The sequence below is a fragment of the Pteronotus mesoamericanus genome, unplaced genomic scaffold (assembly GCF_021234165.1).
Source record: "Pteronotus mesoamericanus isolate MK-2021 breed Mesoamerican mustached bat unplaced genomic scaffold, CSHL_Meso_final scaffold_705, whole genome shotgun sequence".
In the NCBI taxonomy this organism is placed as follows: domain Eukaryota; kingdom Metazoa; phylum Chordata; class Mammalia; order Chiroptera; family Mormoopidae; genus Pteronotus; species Pteronotus mesoamericanus.
Window position 1 is genome coordinate 7,672,793 of NW_026555326.1, and position 18,612 is coordinate 7,691,404.

At 39.8% G+C, this 18,612-nt stretch overlaps 1 protein-coding gene across 1 annotated transcript in view; it reads left to right on the top strand.

The window, feature by feature from the left end:
• The first annotated feature begins 12,750 nt into the window (after positions 1-12,750).
• SLAMF1 (signaling lymphocytic activation molecule family member 1) overlaps positions 12,751-18,612 on the top strand; it is a 31,996-nt gene continuing 26,134 nt past the window's right edge. Inside the window, exon 1 of the mRNA XM_054563499.1 lies at positions 12,751-12,826. Coding sequence (XP_054419474.1) covers positions 12,751-12,826 — 76 coding nt within the window. The remainder of the gene's footprint in view (positions 12,827-18,612) is intronic.

Here is an 18,612-nt window from a genome sequence, read left to right on the forward strand (position 1 = left end):
TATGGAATACTATGCAGCAGAAAGAAAAAAAGAACTACTACATTTTGCAACAGCATGGATGAAACTAGAGAGCATTATGTTAAGCGAAATAAGCCAGGGGGTAAAAGACAAATACCATATGATCTCATGCATAAGTGGAACCTAACCAACAAAACAAACAAGCAAGGAAAATATAACCAGCAATATTGAAAGAAAAAAGAAACCAACAGTCAAGAGGGAAGGAGGGAGGGGTGAGCAGGGAAAGGGAAGAGAAGGGTCAAGTCAAGGAACATGTATAAAGGACCCATGGACAAAGCCAAAGTGGGAGGGGTTGAGGGAGGAAGGTGGGGGAGGGGAGCAGGGGAAAGTGGTGGCAGGAAGGTGGAGACAAATGCATTTGAACAAAAAATAAAAATTAAAAGAAAAATGTTTAAATTCCAGTAAGAACAGTTAGCTTTGTGGCATTTTATCTCACCCTAGTCCCATCCCACTCTATATCCTCTCTCTTGCCTTTAAAGCAAACAGTCCACAATTGTGCTGAAAAACAACAGCTGTGCAGCCACTGGAGGAACAGAGGATTTGGAGTTTCTTCAAAACCTTATTCTCAGAGAACTGTCATTTTATTTTTATGGCTATTTTTGAAGAATTCCTCTTGCAAGCCTATCTTTATTTGATCTGACTGGAAATCACACAATGTGAAAGCCTTTTCCCTGGGGGTGCTTGTTAAAAACAATTAGATGCAACTAATTACCTTTGCAGCTTTCTGAGGTGGTGGATTACAGTTCTCTTATTATTTCTCTGTTGAATCAATCAAGAAGAGAAGAAAGCTTCCATTAACAACAGATGAGTAGCAGCTATAGATTGTTTGTGGTTCTGCAGGGTTCTGACTTACAAATGTCTTTCCTTTCTAGTTCCCTGGCAACAAGAGCACACCTTTTTTCTGTTGTGACATTCTCTGACAGAGGGTAGAAATACAGAGCAGGAGGCTCTTTTACAAAGACAAACTTGTGATATTTCTATGCATAGAATCTTTCACTGATAGGCTGTTTAGAAACCTAAAGGTTACTACTGATCCCTACATGAACTTTGCTTCTGTGGATTTCTCCACTCTGGCTCCTCCCTTTCAGCAAATCCTGCAACCTTCCTGAATACTCACAGTTCCCCAAACTCACCCAGAGCTTCTGATGAAGATTTTGTGTCTCCTGGAATTTCCCCTCTCCTCCTAGTTTGCCTGACAAACTCCTACTCATTTGTCAAGATTCAAACCAACTGTTGCTTCTCCAGAGCCTCAAAACCACTTTTTAGTGATGAGACTCTCTCCCTCCCCCATACATCACCTCTTTCCATTCCCTATGTGATAGTGATGATCATTACAGGAAAGATTGGGAAATCATCATCAGAGAAGCCCACAAAATTTGCATTTCCTGATACTTTCTTCAGTGTTGGGACACCAAGAGAGGGAAGTGATGTGCTCAAGGCCACATAACAAATTACCAACATAGTTGAGGCTGGAGTCAAGGTTGCGGTCTCCTTCCTTTAGGATCTGCTGGTAATTACTGGGCTTGACTCATTACCCCCTTATGTTCACATGGGTCTCTTGGATTCTCTCAAACTCCAGGCCACTGAATTTTGTAGGGCCTGCTAAGATGGCAATGTTAAAGAGCTTTTTGGCACATAGAGAAAGCACTGGGATGAACATTTTCAGTCTAAAGCCTTACACCTAACAGCTGGAACCACAATAGAAGCCTTTGGAAGGTTTCATGGTGTAAGAGAAAGAGCATAACCTTTGGAGCCAGGCTTGGGTTTGAGTTTCAAATACACCAATTACCAGTTTTAGAACCTCAGGAAAAGTAAACTTTCTAGACTCAGTTTCCTCATATGAAAAAGTGGATGATTTTTCATCAAGATTAAATGACATAGCATCAGTAAATCATCCAGCACAAAGTCTGGCACACATTAAGTGCTCACTAAGACTTAGTTGCCTTCTTCTGTCACATACTGCTCCCTCCTGTCTCCCAGGCTCAGGACTTTAATTCAACTAAATCAAGACAATATCTCTTACTCTAAGCTTCTCCAAATATAAAATAAGAGGGAATTGAATGCATGTTCTGTGTGCCAAAAACAATACTTTCTTTTTATTCTTTTTGCTTTTATTAATCTTCTCATTCAGGTCTATGGACTCAGTACAAAGCCTGCCCTTGGGTGTAACCTGCACCACAGAGGTTTTGTTCTTAGAGGAAGTAAAGAGGGATTGAAAGATACCTGAGGAAATGCAAATTCGGTGGCTAAATAGGACTTGCCTGGGTCTGATGATTTCCAAGATGCTGCTAAGATACAATTTCAGCAATGATGTAATGAGGAGAGAATAGTTGTGCCTCAAAGAATGGTTGTAGTTAGTATGTTCATTCCAGAAACACTTTTAACACCTACTATTTGTCAAGCATTGTTAGATAGGGGAAACATAAATATAAATAGAACAAAATGAAAATCAGTTAGGGGAAGGTACACTAATCTAGACCCAAGAGACTGATTTTTGGTCATGGTTTCACAAAAATTGGTCATGTGGCCTCTGGCAAGTCCCTCAGAAGTGTTCACCTCTAAGTCTCAGCCTCTGTGGGTAAAATGAGGGAATTAAGAGAGATGGCTTTTAATGACTTTCATTGTTATTTTCTCCAGATTATAATTTTCACCTGAAAATCAGCTTATATATTCAAATACACCTTGGAAATCTCCATCTGGACGTACCATTAAATATGTCAACTGAACATGTCCCAAGCCACCAAACTACACTTGTACCCTTGTTCCCAATTTTGTCTCAAAGTTCCACCTCCTATACTTCGTAGCTCAGAGAAGGGAATTGTTGTATGCTTGGAGACTATACCATAAGTCTAAAGGCCATTGTATATAGGTCCCTCTCCTTCATACTCCACATCAAATCAGTCACCAAACCCTACCAAATCCACCTATGAAATAAGCCACAAATGGACTTCTTTCTCTCCCAACTCATTGACATTTTTTTAGTGGAGACCATTATTTCTTCTAATCATCTCACAGCCTCTAGGGCTGTGTGTTTTTTTGTTTTGTTTTGTTTTTGGTGTTTTTTTTTTTTTTTTTTTTTACCTAAGTCTCTCCCACACTGTGGCCAAAATAATCTTTCTAAAGCAGAAATATGATCAGGTCACTTGTCTGCTTAAAACTTTTGGTGGCTTCCATTAAGAGGATGAGTTAAGTTCCAAGGATTGTTTACCTATTTGTGTATGAAAAATTTTGATCAGGTGTGAAGAGGAACATTGCCTCCTGTCAGAAGCCTATGTTCAGTAGGTGAAGTATTCTTAGGAATGCATGAAAAACAAAACAACAAGGAAGAGAAGGGAACTAGCAAATACTGAGTGCCCATGCTATTATTAAATACTGTATTTTATATATACTATGTTGCTTTAATACTCAAAAAATACATGAGATCTCTTAGATCAGGTTCCCACCAGAATAGATTCTGAAATGGGGATGTGAATGCAGGAAGTTTACTGGGAAGCACTTGTGAATTAATGCCCATGGGAAGTGACGGGCATAGGTTGAGCAGAGAGAGAAGTTGAATTCAATATTGTTACAGCAAAGGCTTCAGCTGATTCCACAAGGAGCTCTGGAGCTGGGATACCCCTTAAGAGCTGCTCCAAATCAAGCCAAGAGAACTGGACCTTTATATTCTTTTTTTTTACCAGTTGATCAGTCGTTAGGTGTGGGTGGCTCTCAGGGAAGGGACTGGCTGAAGGCAGATCCTAAAGAAGAACTCAGCTGAGAGTTGTCAGCTACCAATGCTTCCAGCAACTGGGGAGAGATCTCTTTGCTGCTCTGAGATCTGAGCCTCACATCATAGCATCCACTACATAAGGTAACTTGTAGTACACTATTTTATAAATAAAACTAAGTTTTACCAACACTGACTATCCTAGGTCACACAAATAGTGAGTGAAACTTCTGTGATTCTAATTCATATTTTTCTGATTCTATACACCCTCAACTATATATACTTCTGCAATTAGAAAAAAATTTCATTAGCATAAGGTCAAACTTGAACCCTTAGGTACTTTGAGTGGCAGTATAAGCTTAGAAGAAGAATTAGAGCTGAGGAATAGTGGGGCCAAGTGGGGCCCAGGATGGGTCTTGCAGAAGACTAGCAGCTGAAGAAGCCAAGGCAGCAAACTGACTGGGCCCATGGCCAGAAATGGCCTGGGAGTTAGAGAGCTCAACGGGCTGATGAGAGTAGGACAGAGGGATGGGGAAAGAGAGAGAGAGCCTAAGGTCAGTTCCTAAGAAGTGGACAGGAAACACCAAAGAAGTAAAAAATCATAGATACTTAATGATAAATAGGTTAGGATATGAGACACAGAGCCCAGAAAGAATGGATAGAAAAATTGCATTGGGCCATAGCTATTCACTTATTCTGGTTTCTCCATCTTGCCCCTGGATATGAAGCATTCTGATGATGGGTTTGCTGGGACTATGTATCCCAGTTCAGTGTGGCAGGAAGTGGTAGAGCTTATATTCAAGTGCTGCCCTTGCTACTTATTACTGTGTGACCTCAGTCAAGTTATTTAACTCTTTAAGCCTCAGTTTCCTTGTCTGTGAATTGGGGATAACAATAGTAAGGTCCAGGCCTGATTCAAAGCTCATGGGAAAGATAGATGTTTCTGTTGTAGAATTCTCATATTCTTCCACACTCATAACCAGACACACCTGTGTGGACAAACCAAATTTAGAACCCAGGCTCCTAAAGTCAATTCTTACAGTAGATTTCAAAGAGTTTAGTAAGCAACATAAGAAGTCACATGATTGCCTGTCTTCCTCCTATCCCTCCATTTCAGGGTGAAAGGCTCTCCCATGGGGAAGAGTGGATGTTCTGGGTTGCAGGGGAACATTTGCAGAAGCTCCTGCTGGAGGGAAAGCTGAGGACAGCTGAGAGTCCCATCTGAGCACGTGGGATTTAATAACCCAACCATTTTGGGTCCAGATGAGATTAAGGTTCAGCATTTAAATGGCCTTTATCATGGTTCTGCCATCAGAACGGGGAGCTGGGAGCCATCCTTTTTAAGGACAGTGTAGCAGAAACAGAGGCCTCCTCTTATTCATTTCTAGAAACATTTCTTGGGATGGGACCTACTCTGTTATATTAACAAAGCAAACTTAGAAGTACTTCTTTTACCCTATAAAATACTTCCTAAAACTTAGCATTTTAAACTACCTCATGATCTGTGTTTTCTGTTTTCCAAGCAATTAACACAATATTCTTTAAGAAATCTCTTCTCATAATACTAGGTAATGGCATGTAATAATACATTTTTTTATGCATTATGTCAAATTTAAAAAGAGCACTAACGTATGTGAACACCAGTCATTTTAGTTACAAATGTGCTTATGGAATGAGCAACTTGCTGAAGCAAGAACACACTTCTCTTAGGCTACTGCTCAGTGAGGAGTCTTGCTTCCACAGTCTCCCACTGGGCACTAGCATTGGGACTAATTATTATTAGAATTTGCCCCACTATCAGGTGTGTACTTTTTATGATACCCAGAGGAGTTTTCTGACTTAAAATTTTATAATACAGCAAAAGAATAGGTGACCAAACCTACCATACTAAATGAGAATCTTATAAGTATTTTATATAGTTACAGTTAAAATATAAGATAACTGCAATTGCTTTATTGTGTGATTTCTATATTGACTTCAAATCCTTTTCTCATGTGGAGTTTGTGAATCAGGTGTGGCTAAGGGTTTAGTTCATATTTTCATTCTGTTTCACATTTTCTGTTATGATTTATATTTTATTTTATTGTTTCTGTTCTGTTTTATACATAGATCTTTTTCTTTATGAAGTGTGATCGTCTTTGCTGAGAATTTTCAATTCCTTCATAACACAGATTTAGACGACTTATTGCAGAAAATCCATCTGTCTTCAATTGCTCAAAGTTCTTAATGGCCCATAATGTGCTTTGCCTCTAATTTATGCTGCAAAGCTATATTGTTGCCTATTATGGAGAAGCCCAGGAGTTCCTATCTGGGGTTCTTCAAGCATCCTGGTCTCCTAGGATTGCCCTTAATCTTGAGCACAAGATAGTACTTCCTGTGAGTCACCCAAGGTTTGTTTTATTTATTTAAAAATTGACTTTAGAGAGAGAGGAAGGGGCAAGGGAGGGAGGAAGAAAGAGACATTACTGTAAAAGAGAAACATCAATTGGTTGCCTCCTGTATGCACCTGACCAAGGATCAAACCTGCAACCTAGGTATGTGCCCTGATGGTGAATCAAACCGACTTTTTGGTGTATAGAATGATACTCCAACCAACTGAGACACCCAACCAGAGCAACAAAGTTCATTATTTGATCACTCATGCCCACCTTCAGGTAGTCATGAAAATGATAGACACCAAATGAAAATTACCACATGCCAGGCACTATGCTGAACACCTTGTTTGAATTAATGTCATTTAGTTCTCCCCACAAGCCCTATGAGATGGTTCCTCATCTTAACTATGTCACTGCTGAGAAAAGGCTTAGAGAAATTAAATAACTCTCTGGAGGTTGCATGATTTAGAAATTACATACTTGGGACTTGAACCCAGCTCTCTCCAATCACAGAGCCAGAGTTCTGAACTAGTCTACTAGAATGCCTTAAAAACAGATTTGGAGACTTGCAAACTTGAAAATAGTGTGACAAGGTTAGAAAATGTTATACTACATTTGCAATTTTAAAAACAGGGAACAAAACTTTGGTATTTAAAAATCCTATTTCCTAAGTATCCTGCTCTTAACTAGAAATGATTCTGAATAGTCATTCAAGTAGTTGATAATTAAGTGTGTTAGCCCTTGCATGATTACATCATCAAAAGATGTTTAGAGTCATATTTTAACCCAATGGAATGGTTTCCTTATGGTTAGTGCTAAGGTAGGCAAGTGGGTGGAGAAGAGGAAACTATTGGCCTTCCCCCATGTACTTCATTTGGGGCCACTCCTACAATTCATTGCTCTTTCCAGTGATTCCAGGTAGAATTTTTAACTGAAGCCTTCTAGTCTATAGCTTGGTTTTCCAAACTGCTCAAGTATCTTAGCTTTCCATTTTCCATGGACTTACTTCAGGTCAGCCCAACTCATTGGTGGGACTGCACAGGAATCCTGTTCTTGGCCCCACACATGACTCATAAGCATCTTAGAGAATCATTGAGTGACCTCATGAAGCATGCAGCTCCCACTTCCCCAGCTGTCTCTGCATATCAGGAAAGCAACTGTTGGTTAGGGACTGCACCATTCAGAGAGAAGGGAATAAATCTTGATTCTTGCCAGCGTTTGCAGGAAGAGTGCTCAGTAGACTTGCCAAAGAGCCTTCTAGAACTGCTTAAGAGTAGACCTTCAGCAGCTCTACTCTTGAGTTTTGTTTGGAAAGAAGAACAGGCTGACAGTGGTTATCCAGGATTTCTAGGATTATTGAAAATTACTGTCATATTTATCATTCTGTCTAAGAAGTGCTATGGGAGGCAAAGTTTGGTGCACAGAAAAGGTCAGAGGTGGGTGACTCAACAGGCACTGTAACTTGTTTCTTAACCCCATTTCTTCCTAGAAGGAGTGGAATAATGAGGGCATTTCCCTTTCTCTAGCAGCTTGTGTCAGTAGGAAGCTGGCTACCAAACTACGTGGTTGCCACACAGGGTAATTTTAGGAATACCAGGAAGCACTCTTAACCCTACCAAGAGTGCTTCTCAAAGAGCTGTGGAGACTGCAGGGACATAAGAAGTTCAGGACCAGTCTAGAGAAGAACCCAGAAGGGGAGAAGTACCCACACATTGGCTCTGGGGTCTGGAAGAATGGAAGGAGTATCAGTGGAAATGACAAGAGTTTGGAGAGGAAATCCTCAGATTACAGATGCCATGGACACCTCTTCTCAATCTCCAGACTCCAGTGCTCTAAACTTGATCTGAATTCTGGAGGAGACACTTAGGTGGGAAACTTGGTGGAAACCTTGGAGTGGGCAATCTCAGCACCACAGACCAGGCAAAGGCCAGAAGGGACTGCCAGAGGGCATCTGTCTGCATAGGCCACACTGAGCCCTGTCCCCAGCTCTCCAACCTGGGCCTGGGTTACTCATGGTTAGTGCTCAGGAAGGTAACAGGCTGACAAGAACACTCAGGATACAAATATCAAGTAAAACCTGGGCCTAGGTCTGAACTAGAGCCACCTCATAGCCTAGTTTCCTCTCATCTCCTCAACCCCTAAAATCCCAACCCACAACAGGGTTGTCTGGTCAACAGGTTTGCTCAGCCCCCATATCAGATACCTGTCCCTGTGGGCTTCCTCATCTCACCCAACAGGGCTGAACCCAGGGTGTTTTTCCCAGTGCTTTCCCCAGACCAATTTAAGGCTCTGTGAATAAGTCTCCTAAGAGATGTTTCAGATTTTGGGGGAATTTTGTATTTTCATTTTGTTTTTTGGGTTTTTTTCTTTTTTATACACATAAATGTGCTCATCATGGGCTCTAAGTGGCCAAGTGGTCTTGCTTGCCCCTCAGTGACTCTACCCTGTGGGGCTGTCTCATGTTGTAAGAACTTCTGGTCAGAGACTGTGATGGTGATAATTGTCTGGGAAACCAGGGGCAGCCCAGTGCCAGTCACCTTCAGGCAGGTTACTTTGCCAAATCTTGCCATAAAGTGTCAGGGGAGTAGCAAATCTTAAGGGGATGTTACACCTTCCTATTTAAGAGTAGGATGGGGTCTCATTGTGCGGGTAACCTGCTAGTGTTTGGTGAGGGCTGTTTTCCAAAGGTAAGTGATCTTCCTCAATCCCAGGGTGGGGATCCACATAGCCAAAGGGAGGAAGTACTGTTTGTCACAAATGATGATGGTGAGGGGCAGAAAATTGTGCTTATCCAGGATCCTCCTGTTGCCCTTACCTTTGTCTGTACCTGAAGCAATGTTTCATGGGAAATGGGTTATTAGCCAACATGAACCTGAAGTTTGGTTAAAGTTCTTGCCCATTGTAATGGAAGTGGCATAATGAGTGAATAAAGCATAGACTCTGAAGTAAGGTAATGCAGGATTTGAATCCAATGCTTTTATTTTTTTTTGGCTCTGAGCCATTAGAAAGTGATTTGGCAGCTCTGTGCCTCAATCTGTGAGAGAGTGATAATAATACCTGCTTTTTACTGTTACAAAGACTAATGGAATAAATTTTGATTGGCTTAACTGTAGGTTTCTGTAGATATTCACCATGGTAAGGATAGTTGGCAAGAGTTTTTATCATTAACAAATGGTCAGTTTTGTCAAATGCTTTTTATGCATCTGTTAATATGATCATGTGATTCTTCTTTAGTGTGTTGACAGGATAGACTGATTGATTTTCAAATGTTGAACCAGACTTGCCAATGAGATAAATTCCACTTGGCCATAATGTATAATTATTTTATATGATGTTGGATTTGGTTTGCTAATGTTTTGTTGAGAATTTTTTAATCTAGTTTTATGAGAGAAATTGGTCTGTATTTTTCTTTTCTTGTAATATCTTTATCTGGCTCTGATATTACAGTGAGTTAGAATATGGAATAGAAGGAATTAGGAGGAATTCCTTCTTGTATCTTTTGAAAGAAATTGTAGAGAATTGGTGTAATTTCTTCCTTAAATTATTCGTAGAATTCACCAGTAAGCCCATCTGAAACTGGTACTTTCTGACTTGGAATGATACCAGTTATTGATTCAATTCTTTTAATAATTATATGCCTACTCAGATTATGTATTTCATCTTCTGTGAGTTTCAGCAAAGTATGTCTTTCAAGGAATTGGTCTATTTCATCTAGGTTATGTAATTCGTAGGCATAAAGTTGTTCATACTATTTCTTAGTTATCATTTGAATGTCCATGGACTTTGTGATGCTATCTCCTCATTCATTTCTGGTATTAGTAATTTGTATCCTTTTTAAAAAAAAATAATTTAGCCTGGCTAGAGGTTTATCAATTTTGTTGCTCTCTCAAAGATCACTGGTCTTCTATCTTGATTTCATGTTTTCAATTTCATTCCTTTCTGCTCAAATTTTTATTATTTATTTTTTTCTGTTTACTTTGGATTTAATTTGTTCTTATTGTTCTAGTTTCTTAAAGTGGAAACTTATATTATTGATTTTTAGGTCTTTCTTTTCTAATATATATATTCAGTGTTCTAAATTTCCCCCTAAGTACTACTTTTGTTGCATCACACAAATTTCGATAATGTGGTATTTTTTTTTAATTAATTTATTTACTTTTTAAATACATTTGTCTCTGCCTTCCCCCCCCTCTTTCCCTTGCCCCCTCCCACCTTCCCTCCCTCAGCTCTTCCCCTTTGGTTTTGTCCATGAGTCCTTGCTATATGTTCCTTGACTTTCCCCTTCCCTTCCCTTTCCCTGCCCCCCCTTCCCTCTTGTCTCTGTTGATTTCTTTTCCTTTCAGTGTTGCTGGTCATATTTGCCTTTTTTCATTTTGTTTAAAATATTTTAAAATTTCTGTTGAAATTTATTTCTTTGACTCATGTGTTGTTTAATCTCTCTATATTCTGGGGTTTCCAGTTATTTTTCTGATATTGATTTCTAGATCAATTCCATTGTGGTCTGAGGCCAGAAATTGGATGACTTCTATTCTTTTAAACATGTTGAGGCATATTTTATGACCCAGAAGGTGGTCTCTCTTGGTGAATGTTCCTTGTGAGCTTAAGAAAAAAAATGTGCATTCTGCTATTATTAGATGAAGTAGTCTGTAGATGTCCATTATACCCAGTTGATTGGTAGTGTTGTTGAGCTCCACTGTGTCCTTACTGATTTTCTGTCTGTCGGATCTGTCCATTTCTGATAGAGGGATGTTGAAATCTCAAATTATAATAACAGATTTATCTATTTCTCTTATGGTTCTATCAGATTTTGCCTACATATATGAAGTTCTGTTGTTAGGCACATATATATTAAGAATTATGTCTTCTTGGAGAATTGACCACTTTGTTATTGTGTAATGTCCCTTTTTTCCTGATAATTTCCCTTGCTTTGCTGTCTATTCTGTCTGAAACTAAGGTAGCTACTTTGCTTTCTTTTGATTAGTGTTACCATGTTTTTTCTTTCTTCATCCATTTACCTTTTAATATATATGTGTTTTTACACTTAAAGTGGGTTTCTTGTAGACAACATACAGTTGAGTCTTGTTTTTAATCCACTAGGACAATCTCTGTCTTTTAATTTAGACCATTGACATTCAAAGTGATTATTGATATAGTTAATGTTTATATTTGTAACTATTTTCTATTTGTTACTCTTGCTCTTTGTTGCTGTAATTGCCTTCCCTTCTTTTTCTGCCTTATGTGGTTTTAATTGAGAATTTTATATGATTTCTTTTTATTCTCCTTTCTTAATATATCAGTTATACATCTTTTTTTTTAAAGTGGTTGCCCTAGTTTTTACAATATATAGTTGCAACTAATTCAAACACACTTTCAAATAACACTATACTGTTTCATTGGTAGCATATTTTATAATAAAAGAAAATCCTAATTTCTCCTTCTTGTCCCTTGTATCATTGCTGTCATTCATTTACACACAAGCACATATAAGCATACATGTACATAAGATATTTACATAATTGAGTACATTATTGCTGTTATTTTAAACAATGTGTTTTCAGTTAGATCAATTAAGAGTAAGAAAAATAAAAGTTTTTAGTATATCTTCACTTATACCTTTTTTGATGCTTTTCCTTTATTTATGTAGATCTGAATTTCTGACCTATATTATTTTTTTCTCCCTAAAGAGCCTCTTTTAACATTTCTTGCAAGGCAGAACTACAGACAACAAATTCCCTCCATTTTTATTTTTCTAAGAAAGTCTTTTTTTTTCTTATTATCCTGGTCTTCTTAGGAAGGCCCATTGGGGAGTGACTTTGAATTGTTTAAATGGACTTTAAAAAACACTAGCCTGGTCTTTCAAAGTCTCCGTGTGAGCACTGGTAATACGATCTTTCCAGTGTTTCATTCTTACACCATAACAAGTGGAAAAGTAAATGATCTTTCTTCTGTTAATTCTAGTCCCTTCTCCTCAACAAAAATTTAGACACAAGATCAAAAATAAAAATGGTCCTTCCAAAAATACCATAGGGTTCATTAAATCTTACCACATTGTATCCAGCAGGGAGGTTGGATTTCTGACAACTAATCTGCACTTACCCACCCATCTCTCTGTGACTTTGGCACCAGGACCTGACTGCATGTTGAGGTGGTCTGGAATAATGGAACAAATCAGAAATAAGAGTTCCATTAACTCATTAAATTTTAGTCATCTAAATTCCACTTCGAACTAACTAACCCAAATTTGGGAGTAGTCTGATAAAAACTTCCTCTTTTTCTTGTACTCTAAGATGAATTACCATATGAAAATGTCCAGAGAACTTGGTCCCCCACTCCTGGAGACAGCTAACAAGGGGAGCACATTTCTGCCCACAGCCATGGTTGATCAAGGTGACCGCACAAGTCCCTTCCCAGCTCTAGTGGCCTAAGCACCTGACTCGAACTTCTTGGGAACAACAAAGTGATTTAAGGCCTGAAAGGAGATGAGCAATTTATAAGACAAAAAGTCCCGTAAGACAGGAAGCCTGCTAGTTCCTGATGCATAAACTAGACAGCAGAGGCACAGCTGCCTGGTACAGTTTGCCTCTGCTGTTTCTTCAGTGAGAAGCTGCTGGGCTCCACGCGCAAGGCTCCCTTCCTTCTCCTTACCGGCTGATGGATCCCAAGGGGCTTTTCTCCTTCAACTTTCTGCTGTTTTTCTCTCTGGCTTTTGAACTGAGCTGTGGAACCGGTGAGTGTTTATGTGCTTGAGGTTTTAAGTTCTGTGATTACTTGCCATGGAGTCAGCTAGCCCCATGGCCTGAGCAAAGACACAGGGGCTGGGAGCTGTGGCTCAGCTGCCTCTTCCTTAGGGCCTGGCTGAGTTTTGCCTGTCTCTTTCAAAGAGGAAGGAACATTATGAGTTCCTGGGCCTCTGGGTTCTAAGGCACAGCCCCATTAATCCTCATTTTCAAGGAAACCAGGAGCTCTGAGACAAAGGCACAGGTCACATTCTAGACTAGCCTCTCAGAGTGACAGGATCCAGTCAGTTCTGGTTGAGTGGTTGGGTGTGCATGGGTATCCTGCTGGCAAAGACACAGGCTAAGAGACTGAGATGGGGAGATGGAGCTCTGGTATAAGATGACTCCCACGCCCTTTTCCTGGAAGGGGATCAGAAACGTGGTCCAACTACAAGGAAGGACTATAGTGGAAAGAGAGGGTAGAAGTGAAAATTTCAGACATTCAGTTGAGAACAGACAGTGGCTGTGTGGTTGTGCTGGTGGCTACTTTCCTGGAAGAGAAGGCTCCAAGGCAGCAAGAGGGGAAAGGCCAGTATTCCTGGAGCCCAGGACTTACAGTAAGTGGGAAATGCAAATGGGGAACCCCACAGGTCAGGGCAGCTTCAGCTATGGCCAGTCATACAACAGAGTATTTGGAGTTGGGTTCTGCTCCTATTTTTCTTGTCTTCCTCCAAAGGCAATCTGATGGTCTCTCTTTAGGAATATCAGGGCTGTTAGAAAAGCTATATGAGAAAGAAAAAGCCAACCAAGAAGGGAACTTCGGGTTCAATGGATACTGGGGCAAGAATCTCCTTTCAGCTCAAACACCTTGGGACTTTGGTTAGAGTGTGGGAGGCAGCCTAGAGAAGCAGCAGCATTTGGTGGGGGGAATCCTGAGACTCCAGGTGTTTTGCACTTGAGCTTTTCAAGATTGCAAATCCATTATGGACTTTTCCAGAAAAATCTCAGATATGTTAGGGATATCAGAGAGACTGCACATAAGATCTACCTTTTGCCAGACTCCCAAATGAAAAGGTCCTTCCTGACCTCACTATTCCTCAGAATCAGGCAGACCCAGAGCTCTTGGTGCCCGATGTCTAGAAGAGGAATAATTGAGCTCAAGGTTCAGAAAGTCAAACTGAACTATTTTAAGCCATCACAAGCAGAGCCAGGCCTTCCTAGTTGCACCCTATTTGTGACTTCACCATTTTTGGAATACCTCTTAGTGACTATCAGGAGTGTTAGGATCCAACAGTGTGCTGGACATTTTCATCTCTGTGCTTGCTTACCTCCTGGCCCATGGAACCTCAGGTGCTGCTGACTGACTGCTGTTCCGCTGAAGGTTGTGAAGGTTACCAGTTAGTGAATAACAACCCAGCCCCATAGGGCATGTCTATCCAATGGGCAGCAACTCGTTTCCTTGCATAGCATATTCTCTGAAATATGCAGAAAATTTTTATAGTGTTTTTTTTTATTTTTAAACACACACCTTATTGTGAAACCCCAATAAAATCCAGAGAGAAATGCTTTGCAAGTGGGACAGGTCAGCCATGACAGATCTACCCAACCAAGAAGTCTTATCTCATCTGGGGGACAGAGGCTGAGACCTGACAGATGGAAAGAACTAACCAAGCAAATAAAGGGTGGTAATAGGCTTTCAGGCTGGGAAATTCTATACTCTAAGATAGAAAGACCCAGCAGTATCAAGGAATGGGAACAGGAGGACAGCTGGTGGGAGTACAGTTTAAAGCAGCCTTAGACAAGTTATCTTTTCTTTCTGGCCCTAAATTTGCCATAAGAACTGCGAGGCTTTGTAAGTCCTGGCTCTCCTCTACGTGAAAGTAGTGGTGTAGCAAGATCCTACAAGCACATGTGAATGTATGGGGAAGGAGTGATGGGGTGGTGCTGCTGCTCCAATTAGGTAGAATCCCACCTTGTGAAATGGTTGGCTAAATGCTACTGATTTCAGGAAAATATCCATGGCTCATGTGAATCATTCTACTTTCTAAGTAGAATTACCCTCGAAGGAACATAAGTTTGTGCTAACAGCTATAAATGTTCCCTCCAGACCCTTTTAGTACACAGGTGAGACTGAATCACAGACCCACTGGAAAACACTCATCAGGCAGCAGCATGTTTCAGGAGCAGGGGACTCCACTTGAAGTGTTTTATGAACCTCTTTAAAGTTACCACTCATTTTTCCGCTTGTGCTTAAGTGGTGATGATTTCAAGTCCCCCAGCCACTCACATGCACAGAGTTTTTACCTCATCATTTTTATGTGGTTGTGGGGTGTGAGGGTCTCTTCCTAACCAAGTTTTGATTCCACTTCCCGTTACTGAGTGTGCACAAACCACTCCACCTGTTTTCCTCAACTGCCCCCTCTTTACATTTCCTCTTTCCCCTCCGACCTTCTTTCTTTTATTTTATTTTTTTGATATTATTTTGCTACTCCCTCTCTCATTCTGTATCTCCTCTTCTCCCCACTTTCCACCAATTCTGAGTTCTGAATGCAATCATGGTACCGGGGTGTTATGTTAGGTGGGGGTAGCGTACATGGGATGGAGGAGGGTTATGGTGTGAGAGTGGGAATCTTTCCATTTCTTTTCTTTACATATCAAAATTGATCTAAAAACATAGTATGAGAGTGGTTCTTAATCTTGTTTTGAACCTCACACCTTGTTGAGTGATGTCATTTATGGATGTGTTCTCAGAAAAATGTCCATATGCTTATCTGTACAATTTTTTTTGTACAAAATTTCAGGGGATTCATGGCCCACAGAACATTTCTTCTTGCATATATGGTCCTCATTTTCTGTCATCTCTTTATATGGGGCAGTTAAAGTTCAGCATGCAAGAGGTTACTCTCTTGGGTACTGTACATATACCACATTATCTGGATGGTCATGTATTCATTAGTGTGGTTGAAAGAAATCCCAACATGCTTCCCAAATTCTATTTGTAAAAACACCAGCATTTACACCAGCATTCTTCATCTAATTAATTAAGCAACAAGGAAAGCACTCTGTTTTCAGAGTTGCTATTATTAGCGATATTTTTTTTAATGCTTAACTGCTTTTCTCATTTTTCCTTATGAGTCTCAACCACTCTAATCCTGATATTAGCCCAGATAGATTGCTTTTTCTTTTTTTCCAAGCTTTGAAAATTTAGTCTGATATTTAGCCTGGCCCTTTATAGGACAGCCTTAAGGTTTCAGGGTATTTTGGTATCAAGAATATTTTGGGCAGTTTGCCTAATTTTCCAACAACCCATCTTAATCACAAGTTAACTGTGCCTTTTCTAGGTGGCTGCATTACTTAAGTAGTTTTATTTTTCTATTTTGACTTGTTTATCAACTAGAGCAATCTCTGCTCTCTCTGAGTCATGGACTTATTTTATGAACAGTAGCTTATGATTAAGTTCAGTTATTAAGATCAGTTATATATTGGGCAAAAGTAAGAGAGATTTTAGTCAGGTGATTCAGCTTTTGGCATTTGTAAATTGAACAGATGTTTATTAAAAGCCTACTATGTACCAACCACTGTTGTAGGTCCTAGGGACAAAACAATGAACAAAATAAAATTCTTCCACTTGATGAGTTTGCATTCTAGTGGGGAAGACAAAAATAAAATAAACAAATATACAATATAACAGACAGTGAAAAGTACAAGAAGGAGGATGCTATTTTAGACAGAAAGTTTAAAGCAAGTCTCACAGAGAAGATCATTTCTTTTTTTTTTTTTTAGCAAAAGCTAATATAAGGGAATGAACAACCCAGATATGTAAAAGGAGAGAGAGAGAGAGAGAGAGAGAGAGAGAGAGAAAGAGAGAGAGAGAGAGAAATGCAAAAGCTCCAAACTAAAAATGTCCTTGATAAGTAAAGAAACAGCCAGAGTCAGTATGTCCACAGTGCAGACAGCAGAAAGAGGTGGAAGGAGCTGGAGTTGGAGCAGTACCAGGAGCTGGGTTGTTGAGTCTTTGAAGCCAGAACAAGGACTGTGGATTTTTATTCTATGGGTACTAGAAAGTCCTGGGAGTTTAAAAGCAGTAGAAACAAAATCTGACATAGTTTTAAAAGATTACCCTGTCTGTTATATGGATGCAGGAGATTAGGTGGAAGACAATGGTAGTACCCAGGCCCATGATGACGGTGGCAGAAACAAATGAGGTCTGAAGTGCTGGGATGCTAGACATATTTGGAAGGCAGAGCCAACAGGAATTGCTGCTAAACTGAATGTGTAGTATGAAAAAGAAAGAAGCCAAAGATGGTCCCTGTGTTTTCACCTTAGAATTTGGGGAATTGTGATGTTGTTTGCAGAAGGGGCTCTGGAATCAAAAATTCATTTGCTAAGTTAGAAATGCCCTTTAGACCTCCAAATACTGAGAAGTACAGTGAAAAGCTTGGATGAAAGATATATCTCTGTAAGCATTTCATAAATATGTTGAATTATGCAACTTGATGGGTGTGGCTGGTAAAGAGAAGAGGTCTGAGTATGAGTCCTATGATGCTCCAATACTTAGAGTTCTTTAAGAGCAGAAGGTTCCCTTCAAGGAGACTCAAGGGGAGCACCCAATAAAATAGAAAGAAAATCAAGAGAGTGTGATGTTCTAGGAGCCAAATGAAGACAGTGTTTCAAAGAGGGAGTGAGATACTATGTCAAGTACTCCTGAGAAAGCAAGATTAGGATGGAGAATCGACTTGTTATCATGGAATATACAGTGACCTTTACAAGAGTGATTCCAGTGATCAGTAGGAAAGAATGCCTGTTCAGAGTGAGTGTAAGGAGAAATGGGTCAGGAAATGGAGATGGAAAATATAAGCACACATAAAGGGACTTTGCAATAATGAAAAACAGAGAAATGAGGAGATGGCTGGGGGTAGACCTGGAATCAGGAGAGTGTTTTTTAAGATGAGTAAAATTATATGGTGGTTTGTTGTGTGTTGATGGAAATAAGCCTCAACATATCATACCATGATAAAGCTGATGGTGCAAGGGGTGGGGCAAGTATAGGAGCAAAGCCTTGAAGGAGGTGAGTGTTCCATGAAGGAGGAAGCTAGCCTTAAACAGGAGCATAGACAATCCACTCAAGTAGGTAAGTTGATTTGGTGGTGATAATTAATGGAAGTTCTCTTTTTGTTTTTTCTACTTATTCAGTGAAATGAGAAGCAGGGTTATGGTTTGAGGGGAGAGGAAGTGTTAAATAATCAGCAATGGTTTGAAAGATTTTGGTTTTTTTCTTTCAGTTGTTGTTGGCCCAGCCTTTTTGAAAAAGAAAAATGAAATAATTTCTTATCCTCAACACAATTTACTGTTTTACAGATTTTTGGAGGGCTAGGATACCACAGTTTGAATGTTTGGCTCAAAACCTCCCTGACTCCACATTCCTCCAACTTTTCTCTTTCCTCATCATCAGCAATGATGCTCCTATAACCTTGGTCTCCTGGGCTCATGAGCTCAGAATCACTTTTAGTTCCTCTCCATTCTTCATAGTATACAGTGGTGAGAAGTCTGGTTGAGGAATTAACAGACCTGGGTTCTAGTTCAGTTGCTAGTTATGTGACTTTAAGGAAGTCATTTAACATCTCTATGTCTTAGGTACCTTAACTATAAATCTCAGTTGACAGAATTCCCTCCCAGACCAAAGAAACCCAGTGTCTCAGTCTGTACAGCTATATAATAAGTAATTTCAAGATTTCTATTGGAATATTTCAAATACAATAGGACCCTCATGACAGTCCTTATAGACCACTAAGGCTTG